This window comes from Cygnus atratus, chromosome 4, assembly GCF_013377495.2.
Source record: "Cygnus atratus isolate AKBS03 ecotype Queensland, Australia chromosome 4, CAtr_DNAZoo_HiC_assembly, whole genome shotgun sequence".
Lineage (NCBI taxonomy): Eukaryota > Metazoa > Chordata > Aves > Anseriformes > Anatidae > Cygnus > Cygnus atratus.
In genome coordinates, this window is record NC_066365.1 from 15,856,041 (window position 1) to 15,872,512 (window position 16,472).

The following is a 16,472-nucleotide window of genomic DNA, read 5'->3' on the forward strand; positions in this document are numbered from 1 at the left end:
AGAACTGTTCACAGTTTCTCCCCATGTTTTGAAAGAAATAAATGTCCTCCTGAGGTGAAGAGGAAAAAGGCTTTGGTGGGAGGAGGAAAGAGACTCCAGAATGAGCATGTTATGTTAAATTTTTCCCAGCTGAGTGAACTCTGCAAATTTGTAGACCTCAAAGAATCTAGCCTAAATCTCAAGAAAATTTGCTACTTGTGGTTATCAAATATTCCTTTGGCAAGAAGATTGTCAGGTTTTTATTACTTTCCTTTATGTAAAATCACAGTTTTCTTCTTCTATACTTTAGTGTTTAAAAGGTAATATGAGATTATATAAAAACGTCACTAATACTTCAGAAACAGTAGAAATGAAATCCCTAGTAATGAGCTCCACTTCTCTGTTTTCAGATCATGGTTCATAATGCTCATCTTCCTTTTTCTTTTCTTTTTTGATTGTGCCAGTTTTGTAGGTTAGAACCATGTAATTTTGGCTCTGATTTGAGGAGATTTGCTTACAGTGGAAATCTTGTTAAATAAATGGTGTCTTAACCTGGAACCAGGAATATCATGAGAAATGCACAAGTGATTGCTGTTGATACCGAATGCTGAATTGGAACCTGATTTCCTTTGGTCTCAAAACCATAAGCACGCACAGATGAAAACGTGCATATTGCTGTTCTGGTTCATCTTTTGCAGTAAGACTAAATTATTAGTCTTATATTTGTCTGCATATTACTAAAATGAAAGTGCCAACTGTTTTAGGCAGCAAAGGCAATCTGGGAACAGAAGTGTTCGTTCCCTCTTGGTTTGCTGTGAGAATTTGCAAGGCAATAAACATTGTTCAGTATCAACTGTTCTGGGGCCAGGCGATCTATTTCAGTGGTCACTTTCTCATTGCTACACACAAACCTTTGGAATAGCTTTGGTTGTTACAGGCCTCTGAAATGTGCTTTTATTTTGAGCTCCATGTTGATGATATTAACAAAAGAGTTGTTTCTCTTGCCTAAGAATTAAGGCATCTAAAGCCTCCTTTCTTGGATATCAGCTATGTGGGAACACTTTTCACATGCTGTGCTGCAGTTCATCGGTTCCCTGAACTCAAAAGGATAGGTCATTTACAGGGACCTCATGCCAGAAGCATGACACAAACTCTGAGGTTTACCTCTCAGCAGGGATGTAGGAAGCAATAAAAGTTTATTATTAATAGGAATAAAATAGGAATAGCTTGGGACAGAGTCTGAGAAATAGTCCTGAATTCTTGTAAGGTGTTTAGACCTTAAGAGCCCGATCCAGCTTCTGGGGAAATGAATAACCTTCTAGCAATCGGTGCATACAGCAGCTGGATCAGACTGTCCTCCACGAGGTCCCCATGCCTGTGCTGCTCCTCTAATATTTTTGTTGGTGATGCCTTGCTCACCTCACCTGAGTGAGCTCATAGAGCGTTTAGCGACACACAATGAGAATCATTCCAGCAGTCTTGACAAAACAAAACCCAAAAGGCCATTTTTTGATTTGTTTGTTGGAAACTTTCCGTGTTTATTCTCTTTGGGCTAGACATAAGACTTTATTTTTCTCATTACTGCCCTAGAATAGATTAGGGCCTCTGTGTTGTTAATATTTAAAAATGCTCCTTTTCATTATTTATCTTCCAATGTGCTACAAGTGGGTTGATGAACAGATCCATTTCAAAGCCATAAGCAGCTTGTTGCACTCATGCCTTCTTGCAGAGCATTTAGGACCATAGATACGGATGCTGTGGATAATATGGCAAGTCCTTATAAATGTGTTCTTCATGCGTAAGGACAGAACAAGAATGGTATGTAAAAAGCAAGAGACCAGCACTCAGGTGATTCTTAACTACATCAGCTGACAGGGCATGGAGCACTGGCGTGTTCGTTATTCCTTCAGTTCTTGTTTTCATGGGGGAAAGCAGTCAGTGGGCAGTGGTTTGCCTAGGACTAAAGCATAATGTGATTGCTTGTGCTTGGTCTTAGTCCAGAGGCAGGCAGGAGGGTGTCCTGTGAGCAGAAAGCAGCACTGCCTGACGTCCTCTCTGGGTTGTAGTAAAAACATTAAGGACCAAATCAGCTTGGACAACAGAATTGACTGCTTCCCAATTTCCTTCTCCCTGTCCCCCCGGTATATCCTTTACATTTTGCATTGGAGAAAGGTGTGATTGTCTGCTGGTGAGCTGAGGGGTTCGTTGTGCAAAATAATCCTTCTGCCAGGCTGGTAATAGACAAGACAGGTGCCTGATCCCGGATGACAGGGAAATGTGGATGGGTGGGTGTTCATTTTCAGAGAAGAAGGGAACTGATGCTGTAATTGTTCCAGAAAGCAGAAGGCGATTCCTCACTGCTCTTCCTTGTTTCTCAGGGCTCAGATTAGGGCCTCACCAAAGACTGCTGATGCCAGCACTGGGGACAGGATCATCTACCTTTTCTTAAAGCTAGGGAATTGCTTGATGAAAAGGCTTCTATTGTTAGCCCCCTCCATTAGGCTGCCAATCGTTCCCTAGCACAAAAAGACTTCTGTTCAATGCCACAGCACTGAATTAGCAATTGCAGACAAACCGACTGACTGATGGGAGCAGTGGCTTGCTAGGCACTGGTGCTGCCCCAGCCAAGGCAGTAGGAGCTTTTCAGACTGCAGATCTGCTGTCTGATGGGGCCGGTTGGTCTGTGATTCATCACGATGACCCCATCTGCTGGGACTACCTTGGCTGTTCTGATTAACAAAGTTCAGCACAGATGAGTTCTGAGGTTCACAGGCAACTCAGCCGTGTGACTTTCATGAACATGCATGCAGAATAAAATTACCCTTGGAAATGTCACACTTGCATGCTGAGTAGAGACAGACTGACAGGTGTCTGTTTCCACTTGACCAGTCTTGCTTTAGGTTACCTCCTTAGCAGAGATGAACCCATTCTGCATAGTTTCAGTCCAAGCCCACAGAAATCCCTCCTCTAAAAGACCAAGTTTGCACTACTGTATCGCAACTTTGTGAGTTGCGGAAGACTATGTAGTGTAACATCCTTCAAAGTCATAAAAAGGTGTGAGAGACAATATATTTTCTTCTCAGGTTCCTGAAGAGAGAGGAATCACGTGTAATTAAACACAACATGTAATCCTTAGGGTCAGTAAATAGAGCCTTCATCAGTCCTGCCCTGGCTTTAGCTTACCTGAAAGAGATTAGTCAGAAAAATGCCATATATCCTTGTTCGCTTAGCTGTAGCAGGTATAATCAGAGTTAAAGTTTACACTGATCCTAGAATGAGAACCAGAAAATGTACTCTTTAAAGCGGTGTTTGGGCAGAATAGATGGTTGCTTGTGAAAGGCTTCACTAAACTCAACCTTTCCCACGTTTCTTGGGAGCTCAAGGCATAGAAGGAAAATCCATCATCAATGACATGGCTGGAGCTGAGCTAATCTCAAATTTCATCAGTACTTCCCTTCAGGATCTTTTGATAAATCTCCAAACTGTGAAGCATGAATCCAGCATGGATCTGTTTTGTAGAAAGTGCTCAAACTTGGGGGGGGATCATTGAATGTGAAAATAAGTTGAACTGTAATTGGCTTGCCAACAAACATTGGAAATCAAAGAAAAAATGTACAGAGTCCTTTGGAAATACACTGCTGAACCACAAAATCTTTGCCACTTACTTGTGTCTAGCCAAAGCCTTGAGGGGATCACCATCTGATGGCAGCAAAGAACACCCAGGACCTGTGTCAGATAATCCTAAAATGTGTTGATGTCTGTCAACCCAGGAGGCAAATCTCTTTCTCACTTGAGAGTTGAGGCAGTAGGCTTTGGATCTGAGCACAAACAACAGGAACTGGTGGGCGTTCTGCCATCAATCTGGAGGCTGCAGGCTACATTTCTGGTCCTGCCTAGGGGAGGCTTTCCCTTTTGACTTGAACCTACTTGCCTTTATGCGTGGAACAAGGAATATCCAGTTAATAATACAAAAACACAATTCAGCATCAGGACTAGCTTGTCTGTAGGAAGATCCTGTGATCCTCCAGCTGCCCAGCACCCAACCCTATCAACCTCACATCATGGATTTCTTCTATGAAGTCAACAGTGTGTTCTGCATTGTGAATGCCTGCCAGTGTGGGGACGGAAGAGGACAAAGCCTGCTTAGTCCGTGTGAGATGAGGCAATCACAGCCTGGCGTGGCCCAGACTACCACACACTAGTGACGGAGCTACGTGTTGCTAGATAGTTGGAGCTTCCCTGAAAACGTTGCATTGTTGGAGCAGGATGCTTGTGTCTGTGTGCCAGATGAACAGAATTTAGGAAGTGTACACTTTAAATGCACTAAATATGTTTCTCTTTTTCCTTATAATCTCGTCTCACATAGGCTGTCATGTCTGCGTTCGTGTCTCACCCAAAGGCTTCCTGTCTCCATATGTCCACTTAAAACCCTCAGATTTGGCTCACTTACCAGGTCCTTGTTTTTGAAGGAGGTACGGGCTGCATGACTTCAGATGGACTCGGCAGAACCCCAGCTCTTTAAAGAGACACAGTTCAGAAGTTGTTAAATGCTGGGAAGCATCTTCCCCCTGTGAAAATACAGTCTATATCTGTGTATCATATTTTGCACTCCTAGTGAAAAAACACATTCTTAATTAAGTTTGTTTTATGTAAGAGAGGGGCTAGTGGAGGTTCATTCATGTGGCTGAGCTGGGAAGACATTTCTGGTCTTCTAGTTTTCAGCCACGCACTGCCTAACTCTGTTTCTACAAGTCTTGTTACTTTGCCATGAGCTTAAAATAAGTAAATAAATGATTCCAGGTTTCTCGGTCAATTGAAATTAGGAAAAGGACAACAGGAACAGACAAGACCAGCTTATCCAGGACACAGCTTGTTAACATCCTAACTGGTATTCAAGCATAATACTAATTTTTCACACTTGCATTAAAAAATCCCGCTGAAAAAAATAATTCAAACCTCAGTGAAGAATGATTCCTGCTGATAAGAAAATCACTGTGCTTAAATTCATTAATAGAATAGGCTGTGGGATACATTTCAAAGCACAGGGTGAGAAATAAGCTCCCAAATCCCATTAAGAAATAACAGGATTTATGTGCATTCCTCCCATATATTAACTTTCCCCTCTGGAAACGTCTTGTGCTGAGTTGGTGCCATTTTTCAGGCAGGTGCAATGTTCTGCAGTTCCCACAGACCCCTCCAGATAATCTGCCGGCCTGAAAGCCATTCCCTATTCTCGCTCAAGAATGGGGATTTTCCGACGTGCCGGTGAGTGACGGGTTTGGCTGACAAATGTCATAGTTCCATGATCTACAGGGTTTCAGTCACACTTTCTGCAGTGCTGCCCTAAGCAGTTTTGTCCTGTCCGTCTTCACAGTTAAAATGTTTCAAGTACCAGGCAATAGGGATAGAAGAGGTGCTGTTTTTCAATAGTTATTAGCAGCACTGCATCATTTTCTGAACTTGTCATTATGACTTATGATGCTGAAGTCTTCAGGCAATTGGTTTTTATTATCCGTGGGGTCAGCTCTTGTTAGCACTGTTATAGGTTTTTTTGCCTTTCCAGTGAAGTCAACTTTCTGAAAATCATAGAAGATATGCCAAATCTTCACATTTGCAATTACTTAGAAGAGTTTTCATGACTTTTTGCTTTTAGAAGCATAGATAAATGCAAAATGTCAAATCACATAAAACAGAGATAAAAGTATTATGGAAATACCTGCTGAAGAAGTGGCAAACAGATCCATTTCTGTGTGCAAAGCGGAAACAGTTTCATGGAGCAGAAAGAGGCAAGAAGGGCCTCCAGGATCCGTGAAGATGACGTGTTGTGGCATGTTTATTTCAGAAGAACTGAAAGAGCATGCAGTCCACTGCATGTTGCAAAATAATTCCAAACACCTACAGAGAACTACTGATTTCTGATGAGGTGTTAACATAGCCATACAGAAGTATTTTTCTTTGTGTTCTGTTCAGCTTGTAATCAATATTTATTTTTTTCTACCATGACAGTGCCAGCAAGCCGCAGTTGACAACTAGGACCCCTTTGTGCTATTTATAAGTGCAATAAAAATTAACTCAGAGGATTCCGAATGTATAGTTATGATACAGTCACAAGACGCAAATATGAGAAAAATAAATACAGTAATGGGTGAAGGGTGAAGCAAGGGTGAGTGGATCTGCAAATGCATCAGTGACTTTACTGCCGCAATAATTGTTGCTTGGAGTTTTGTTATGTAACGTTGGACTTAGAGATGTTTGCAGTGGCACGTAATTGTCAGAATAACTGTATTCGTGGAAACTTGTGGTAGTGCTGGATCTGTTATTACTATTTTTTTTCTTCTGCTAAAATATGCATTATTTAAATGAACGCTTTGTTCAGAAAAGTGGATTTGTCCCTAATGTCAGAGCTCAGATTTTTATGTATTGATCAATGACCTAACTTGCCAGTGGACTGAGAGAGAGCCACATTACTCAAATGCAGTCTCATAGAAACTGGGAAATGAGCTGATGGAATTCAGACCAAAGATCTGGCTGTTTTCCAGGAGCAAATACATGGCAGAACACGTTTCTAGTTTCAAGAGAGAGACTTGAAACAGAGAAAGAAATGAGAAACATTTGGACAGAGAAAGGTGGGGTCGTGGGGGGAATCTTCATTTTATCAATGATGCTCCCTCCTCCCTCCTGCCCTGCTTCATTTCATGTTTGCCTAAAATCAGTTGCCAGTGTTTGCTGAATAGCGTCAGCACAGAAGGGATGCAGCCACTGACCTGACTATAAGGCAACTGCAAAAGGTTAGTAGAATTAGTCTTGTACTGCAGACTTGTATTAATAGTTGTATTGTGGTGGTGTTGGCACAAACTCTGCAATTAAATAAGTTGTTGGCACTCTTCCCTAGGTTAAATTACTACCACTGTTCCCCCATGCTTGCAAGTCAATGAATACAACACTTTTGGGGAGGCAAGTTCAAACATTTTTTGTTCTTCTGGGATTCAGCACAGTTCTGATTTCAAGCTAAGAAGTTTCTGCAGGCTTTCCAAGTACACCTCTTGTTGTTATGTCTCTGCAGACAGCCCATGCAAACTAATGCTGGAGTGACTAGGCTGGGAAGGAGGTGGGTGAGGGGGGAAAAACACAAGACTGGTGTAGAAATGAATGCCCTTGGAAAGGGTCTTCACTTTCTCTTATCCCCAGGCCTGTGGATGCTTCTTAGCACCAGGCTGTTGTTGTAGAGGATTAAGTTGCCCTCACAGCTTCATGACCAGCAACTTAACCTCTTTGTCAGCCACAGGCACAGCGGGGTATCCCTGCCTATCCCTGCCCCACAGTGCAAAGCAGACGCTTTTTCCAAACCAAGGTCCTCTTCTTGCTCCAGCCATAGTCAGTGGCAATTGGGTTTGGCCAAGGGACCCAGGCACCCTTCTGTGCTGTTCTGCAGGGGATGCAAAGAGCAGTACACCTCCCCAAGGCTGCTTGCCAGAAAACTTCATATTTGTGATTTACGGACACTTTTTTCTACTTTGGGAAAAGGAGTCCTTGCGCTTCTTCACAAGTCTGTCTCTAATTTACTCTAGCAGGCAGCACCTGTGTCCCCATCTATTAGTAAGGAGTAGATCTAAAAATTGTTCTTCCCATGCGCGTCATAGCTTTGTTGTTGTACAGAGTTTTCAGTAAAGCTAGGGAGTCAGCTGCAGTCTGACTTCCTCTCGTGACCCACATAAAGACTAAGGGTAAGATGCAGTCTAGTCCCCTGGGGCAGCACGCTGTAAACCAAAGACCTGGAAGTGCTTTTTTCTCTAGGTCCTGGTGGCTGGTGTTGAAAGGCAGCAAGACTGGGTGGAGACCGTGCTCTGTATGAGTTGAGAAACTTGTACATATAATGGTTTTCTAAAAAGGGAAGACTGGCAGCATACAGAAAAATGATTAGGGAGAACCTTAATGTGTGTTTTCCTGAAGGCTGGCTGTTATTTAATCAGTTATCAGACATTAATAATGAACTGTGTTTGGAGGTTTCTCTGCCCACCGACGACAAAATCTTTTTGTGGCATATATCAGTGTTTAATGGGGATTGATAGAGAGTGAGCCACTGGCACACCAATAGAACTGGGAGAGTTAGGAGGAGAAGCAGAAACAAAAGTGCACTTGAGTGACTCTGCATCTCTGTGACTTCTTGTGTATCTCATCAGCTGCTTAAACAAAAGGTTCCTCTGCTGGCTGGAGCTGAAGAGAACCAGGGTAAGCATCTATTGTTCTATATATTTTATTGTTCTTGAGCTGTGATCTTGTCAGCTCGCATTAACTTAACAGGCTGGACTGTGTCAGTCCTTGGATGGGAGACTTTGAAAGCAATGAGAAATGACACAGAGTGGTTCAGTGCATAGCCTGTGCCCTCTGGGTCACTGCTGAGCCACTGACCCGTCAGACTTTGAGGTGGAGAGGGTGTGATAGTCCTGCTCTGTGAGATGTTCAGGCTTTTGGTGATGAGATACAATAGAAGGTCAGTCAGTGACATATTTTAGTAGAACAAAGGTGTGATCCCATGAGCCAAAGTGTTGTTGGGATAAATTGTATACCAACTTCAGCGCCATCTTCTTATTTTTCCTTCATCTAGAGCAGGTAAGGGTGGTGGCAGATGGCTGTTGTGAGATGTTTTGGTTGCAGATGGCAGTGCTTGTGGTGCAATTGGTATATTTATATATATATATATATGGAGGGGTCTGTCTGCTGAGTGTGTTTATAGTTTGTAATCCTATAAAGTGTCAGGATGCAATAAACAAACCAAGAAACAAAAATTTCAGAGTTCAGTCAGAATAAACTTTGGAATATAGAATTGAAAGGTAATACCTAACTGGATTTAGAGGGGTCTCCACAGAACAATTGCATGCTCTTCTCTTCACTTAAATCAGTGCTTAATAGCGATAGAGCAAGCTAGCTGCTAGCACACAAAATAGAAATGTGAGAGTTAGGGGGAAAGGGCTAAAGAAAAGATTTCATGCTGGTTTAGTATGCTCACAACATTTGGATAGTGACAGCATACAGTTGGAGCTTAGTTAGGAGGGCTGCCCCAAGCATCAGTCATCTCAATTTTAAACCTTCTTTGTAATTCACAGGAAGCTGCAGCCTGCCCTTGTGCTTTTTGCAACCTGTTGTAGGCCAAGCTCAATACAAGAGCGAGTCTGTCTGCTTTCTTTAGCATAATTTGAAAATGGTGAATTGAATTGAATCCAAGTGCCAGTGTTGTATAGCTCCCTACATCTGTGGGATATCGTTGGCCGTCTTCTGTAGCAGTACCTAGAAATTTGCAAAGCAAGTTTATTGTGCCAGAGGAGGTGTTCAAGCAGTTCAAGGTGTGAACGAATACACTTTCTAAAGGTTGGTAATCTGGGAACTAGGTAAGGAGGCCCGGGGTAGAAAGACACCTGTATGCACATGAGAGATGGCGCCTTTCCGAACTGTGCATATTCCCACAAACTCCCCATCCAAAATAAAAAAAAAAAAAAGAAGATGGACAAAAGGAAAATGTGGTTGTCTCATAGCTGCTCAACAGGCAAGTCTGAGATCCTTCTGGCAAGATCAACTGAGGCTGAATTCATCATTGTTTGCCCTGTGTCACCCAGCTGGTCGGGTCAGAGAGCTTCTCTGACCTGAGCCCACAAGTGATGGACAGGTCTGTAGAGGGCATTATCACAACATAATCACATGAACTGAAAGGAAAGGCATGTGCCTTTCTTAACTTTTCCCCCCCCTGTTCACCGAATCTTTAGGATAATACATCTTTTCTTATTTTGCTCTGAATTAATTAATGCTTCTGTTATGTAATAAGGTTTTCACAGCAAAATATGGCCTGGAGAGTAGTGGTGGAGCTTTTCCAAAGATCCACAAAGATCTGGAAAGATTCTGTTGCACTGTTAAAGGAAGCATTAATCATGGTCAGAAATATTTCCTGCTGGCTTGTAGTGTGCTCTCTGGTTTCCTCTGTCCCTCAGGCACTAGTGGAAATTCCAGCTGACAAAGAGCTAGATTTTTTGTGGGTTTATTTACTTTTTTTAATCCTGGTTCAAGTTAGCTATTTTGGTTTTGGAGTAGAACAGAGGGTCTGTAAATTCTTAGTGGCATTACTGCTCTTGCCAAAACAAGAAGCCAAGAAGAAAAATGCTGAAAACCCAAAGGGCCTGATCAGGAGGAGAGCAGAGGAGGAATTCTGTTGGCCTGAAGATTTCAAAATTCCTTAATAATTTTGTTTATGTGTACATGTGTGTTGCTTGGGTGAGGGGGAGCGAATGGGGAGACACGTATTTGGAGAAGGTGGTGTTATGAGTTTGGTTGTTTACTCAGTTTTATAGTTTTTATTTAGTCACAGCATGTTAACCATGGGGTGAAAAATAATCTCTGATATGCATAAAGCTTAAAGAACATAGAACTATGAAATCTTTTTGATTTCGTGGCCCATATAAAGAGACTAGTTCTTATATACCCTGAACAAAAACTATGGCAAGACAAAAAGACAAGAAAAAACTTGGATGTTTGTGTTGAACTGAAAAGCTTTGCCTGACCCTTTAAAACAAATGACAGGTGAATTTGAGATGAAAACAACAACTGAAAACAAAACTGAAATAAGCTGCTATAAAAATGTCCAAGTTAAATGTTTCAACCCTTTCAAAATAACCTGTCATCCCTGCCTTGCAGGGATCAACACCATGGACTGCATTTAGCCTGCTTGTGGAAGCAGCCTTGTTCTTGCTGCTCAGACTCACACTCCAGCACCGTTATTACTTGCTAAGTAGTGATGCCCTGCTCTTGTCAAAATGACTTTCAAAGTAAAGCACTGCTTGAACATGGATGAATTTAGACTTCATAGAACCTGCGAATGACATTCCTTGCTATCTTTGTGGCTTATTTTGATATTTTGTCTTCTAGTGAAAAAGAGCTGAAACTTGCCAGGATCCTCTTTCAAAACCTGCTTAGACGTGCAAGGGATATATTATGCTCCTAGGAAAATGTAGGTAGTGAGGTAGAATTGTCAGGAAGGAGTGGATGTGGTAATATCCCTGGATATTATTCCAGTGCATTTTATATTTCTGATGCAGTTGTGATGCTTCAAAACACATCTTTTATCTGGGCATGTAATGACGTCCACTGGTTTATGTGGTTACTCTTTTTTTAAAAAACAAAACAAAAAGCAACAACAGCAACAATTGTGTTGTGTATAGGAGCGATAATGACGGCTGGGAATCGCCCTATGTATAGATGGAGCTGACAATAGTAGTTTCTGGGCTATGACCTCGAGGAAGTGCGTCTCAGATCGGTAGTTCTCAAACATGTTCACGAATGCCTCAAGAGCTGGCACAGCACATCCTGCCTGGGTTCTGCTCCCCCTGCAGCTCGCTGTATCTCCTCCAAGCACAGCATTGCAGTGAGGCCTTGAGAAGCACTCAGATATTGGCCAGTGACATGTGGCCTGTGGCCAACGGCTATATTAAATTAATAATAGGAGAGATAATGGCAGTCAGGAAAATCAACAATGGCTGACAAATGTAGACTTGGTTTTGTTATGCAGCGTTGTTAGCGGTATTCCAGTGTGAGAGGTGTCAGCAGAAGAATCTGAAAACACAAAGTCATTCAGGATTGCAGGTTATTGTTTCCTGGTTTCATACAAAGAGCTTTTTTTTTTTTTTTTGCCTTTTTTTTCCCCTGAGAGCATCATATTTCTGCTGCAAGAAATACTGATTCATTTCATCCTTGGCTACTGACACACTTTTACAACGGATAACAAAAAATGTTTTATGGGCCCCTTTATCCACTGTAGTCTGTGAAGTAATATGAATCAAACAGGGATTAGTCAACAGGTCAGGGATACAGGTGAATGAGTCCTTTGATATTTTTGCAGTTTTGTAGTTACATTTGTGAGGCACCGCTCATATTAAGGAGAAACTGACTTTTAATATTTTTCAATTACCAGTGATACTAAAAAAAAAAAAAGGCAGTTTGGGCTCTTCCAGGTGGCATGTTACTTGAAAGAATAGGCATCTCCATGTGAGTGGGGGCCTCATGAACAGCCGGTACTGATAGATAATATTCACAGGATAAATATTGACTGATTTACATTTTGGATGTGTATGCTGTGCGCTGCGTTGAAAAACATTCTACACTGGTAGGCATTATCCTCTCTGCTTGATGTACACCTTGCAAGCCGAGGACTGGAAATGACTTGTTCAGTGTCAAAACAGTCAGTGTCACCTTCTCTAATCTTTAGACTTGTTTGCAATTGAGTACCTGCTGGCAGAGATCTATGTGCCAAACCCCTGTTTAGAGGCTCAACTCTAGTGCAGGAGATAATTATTTTTCTTTTACTGAGCACCAGTGGCTTGCAATTTTCCCTTCATGTGTACCCTGGAAGACATCTCTGAAAATAACAGTGGGTGTTGGGACAAGCGAGTAAATACTCATTGGAGACTGTGGCAACCTCTGATGGAGAGGATTGTGATAGTGGGATGTACAAAACGATCTGTTGCACAACCCAAAAAAGCATTGCCATCTAAATAGAGGATTGATGTGCTTTCTGTCCTCGTGTGTTGGGCATGTTTGGCTGCTTAGCAAGTCGAATAGACCTGCTGTTATTGTACAAGTCCTTTCTGTGATCCAAACTGGGGAATCTATCAGCTTCCTCTGGGCCTTCTCATACTTCTTAACAGCATAGTACCTATTGTGTGAAGTCTTAGATGAACCACAGGTATGGAAAAAGGAAGATTACTTATGAAAGTAATTCTTACATGTTTCATTATTTATTTGAAGTCAATGGAGATTCTGTTGCCACATAGGGAATTAAATATTGGCAAAGACCTACAGTCTTCATAGCTTTGTATTATCATACCTAAAGGGGGTTGCTTTCTACATTTCTGACTCCCCAGAGTGCATCTTCGGGGCACACACTGCAACAAAGATCTGCGTGTCCTGCTACCCCTTTCTTTCCATAACCAGATTAATGAAGATAAACGTACACTGTCTTATACATACCTATCTATAGCATTTGGCTGTAAACAGTGCGACATTGTCAAGGCATGCTTGGGAACGATCATGCAAACACAACACTGCAAAGCAACCGTGCAAAACAATTTTTAGCAGCCCTTGTCTGAGACAAATCCATGAAATATTTTCGGTAGCATAGTCATCTGAGGCTCTCCTTGGCCATCCATAAAACATTGACCAGTTAAGATGCCTATTCTATCTCTGTGTTGCATTGCCAATAATATTGTATCCATGTATTGAACTGCCAAAAATCTACAGGGAAGAAAGATAGAGGAAGAAGGTATTTCTCTTTCCTTATTTCTATTGGTAACTGGAGCTAAGTGAAAAATGGATTTTCAGGTCACTGGATGTTAAAGAAATACTCGCAGTTGATCCAGATGCTTTGTTTCAATAACATCCTTAGCTGTGATGATTCACAAAAATAACTTGAGCTTCTAAATCAAAGCAAATAATAAAAATTGAATTTAAGCTGAAAAACTGAAATGTTTTAAAAATAATGAACTTGATAGTGTTTGGGGGGGAGCTGTTCTGTCTTGTTATTTCAACCTTGCTATTTCAGCTATTCCAAATATTATCCCAAATAACTGCTAAGACTTGTCTCTAAATCTAGGGGTAGCACTAATCCAGGGAAAGAGGTTTTGGTAGCGTTAGGCCTTGTCAGAGCAGCTTGTGGGAGTGAAGCAGCTTTTCTTAAAGCTGGCGTATTTATAACCGCCTAGTACTTCTGTGCCAGTATAAGCTCTTGCCTTTGCACTAGGTTCACGCATGGGCACTCCACCTGCACTGGTGCTGTATGTGTGTGAGAGTGGCGCAGGCATCCCTCGTCTCTCCCCTGGCTGAGGTAGAAGACTAGAGAGCTGAGGACCCATGCTGGCTCTTGCCACGTGTTTTGCCATTCTTTGGTCAGTTTTGTGTGACCCGCTCCGCAGCCACATAGCTCTGTGTGTGGCTGCACTGTGCACTTTGTGCTCAGCAGCTGGGTGCTGCTGGTTTCTGTCACCCTGGCGGAGCCTGCTCTGGAAGTAGGAGCTACCTGGGTGCTGGCACTCCACAAGTCCCTCCAGCAGCGCGCAGCAGTGTCAGCCAGAAGGTGGTGAGACTTGTTTTTGCTGAACCTTCTCAGCTAAATGTTGAGATGGCTGTAATTAATTCCAGGCAGGTGAGTTATCACCCGCAAGGGCTGCGTACCTCCGCAGGGCTGGACGTGGCTGAGGGCTCATCGCGTTTAACAGACTCGGCCAGCTCTAAGGTTAACTGAGGACAGCTGCTGCATTCAGGACGTTGGTCTGCTCCACTGTGGCCTCGTGCATGTCCTCCCCGGGAAACATGGGAACAGTCAGAGGGATGTTTGAGAGGAGGATGGGACTGCAAGCCAGACCTCTCGGGGAGCTGTGCGTGTGTGTGCTAATGAGGCCCAGAGGTGATGCCAGCCAGCTCTCTCAAAGTGCGGTTTGCACATGAGTGCACCAAGAATGCACCAGCTATTCAACGATAATAAGTTTTTAGAAGCACACGTTTCTGACCACGTCAAATTTTGTATCCCTTCAGCTGCTAAAATCTGTGGAATTTGACACTGGGGAAACAATCGCATGCGAGAAGAACTTGTACAAAGGGGAACTCATGTTGCTTCCCAGCTAGAGCCTGAGCAGTTGATTGGCTTTTCTAACACAATATCACACATTTATTCCTAAAGCAAGATTAAAACTTTAGAAGAAGAAAGATTAGTCAGCAAGATTAGAAAACATTCTTAGAGAGTTACATTAACCATAAAGAACCATCTGCTCTCTACCACTGCAAAGGCAAAACCAGATTTTTCTTCCACCGTTTTGGATGGTGGATTTCAACAAACACACGAATGGGACCTAGTCTGTTCTCAGCTCAAAAATCCCATTATCTTCTCTAACGTATTACTCATGTGGGTAAGTATAGTATGTTTAAGGGCAGGGATAGGGTGAGCAAACAGAAGAGAATCATGTTCATAGATGTCTTGGTGTCCAGGTACACCGAACAACACCAGAAGATACTGATGTACCCATGGGGTGCTCACACTGAAGTGATAGAAAAACGTGGCTTCTTCTCAACCGAAGAAAACTGCTGGAAGCAAAATTATTCCTTCCACAGAAGATCATTGTTGAGAGAGGCTCAACGGCATCAAGGAGGGAAAATGGAAAGAAGTGGCACCTAGGAATGAAAAGAGTTTTGGGATCAGGATAATGCTAAAAAAGGAGAAAAGAAAACTTGAACCCAAACTACGCAGACTTCCTTTTCATTGGGTCACTTTCTATTTACTTTGGCTAAAATTCACATACCAAAGGCAGAAGAATTCCCCACTCAGGTGGGATGAACAGGCTGTTTCAGGCCTGAGCTGGTGTAAATCAGCATGGTTTCACTGACATCAGGAGGCTAACCCTCATGCATGTTGCTGGGTCACCTTTTCCTGACGATTAACACCATCCTCCAGCTCACGTTGCAGCTGAGTACTGCTCGTTCCTTAGTTTAGTCAGAAATGCTGCTGGGGTTAAGTAGCCCCCTGATTTGGGGGAGGTCATCATTGCACTAGGAACAAGGTGTCATCCTTCTTCGGGAGGAAAAAGCACTTAGATTGACTCTTTTCTGTCCACCTTACCTTCCTGAATGAAGAATTAAGTACAGGAGATGAACGTACTGAAATCTCATTTCCCACACTTCTGGTCTGATATCAGTTTACTACAATAACCGCTCTTGGAAAAACAAACATTAGCTCAGAAGAAGGCAAACTACAAAATACAAAGAGATGAAATATTAAGGAAGTTGTGAGAACTCACTTGAGCTTCTACAGTAGCACTTAACTTTCTCACCCCAAGGGCTCAAGTGAGATGAACAGAGTTGCTGAAACTCATTAACCATGGAACCATTGTTCATTTTAAGCTTTTCCTACAAGGTGATTGATACTTCAGAACTGTGTGGGAACTGAAGGGACATGAGGAACAAATAATAAAAGTGAAACCAGGTTGTAGGCCTGATCCTTTCCCCACTGTGGTTTTGTGCAGTTTAATTCCTGAGCAGAATGGGTTCAAGGGAATGTGCCGCGTGGAGCCTGTTACCCAAATCCACCTGGATCCACCTCTTGTCCCCTCTCACACCATCTTCTGTCTCACTTCTCTTTTGGGGCTGGAAGAGACTCCAGCAAGCTGTAAAGGATCAAAGAAAATGTGAAGGTTTGCCGCGGCAACCTTTCTGTCTTTAACATTGGCTATGTAAGGTGTGTAAATTATAGGGTCAGGTCTTGCAATAACCTTCTGTTTATATAGCATCATTCTCGTGTGAAACACTGCTGAGCCCCCAGTGTTACACCTCCAGGGTCTACTGACATGTGGGAGGTGCATGACAACTGCAGACACTTCCAGAGGCAGGACATGATAAGGTGATGGTTGTAGGTGGTGGGCCCTGAGACTGAAATGAACACAGGACTTTTTGAAGTGTTTCTTGTGAGC

The 16,472-nt window shown here is 42.6% G+C and overlaps 1 protein-coding gene across 1 annotated transcript in view; it reads right to left on the reverse strand.

The window, feature by feature from the left end:
• Nucleotides 1-13,022, reverse strand: part of CCDC158 (coiled-coil domain containing 158) — a 50,872-nt gene extending 37,850 nt beyond the window's left edge. The window contains exon 1 of the mRNA XM_035541663.2: nt 12,988-13,022. Within this exon, the coding sequence (XP_035397556.1) occupies nt 12,988-13,022 (35 nt within the window). The remainder of the gene's footprint in view (nt 1-12,987) is intronic.
• Between the last annotated feature and the right edge of the window lie 3,450 nt (nt 13,023-16,472).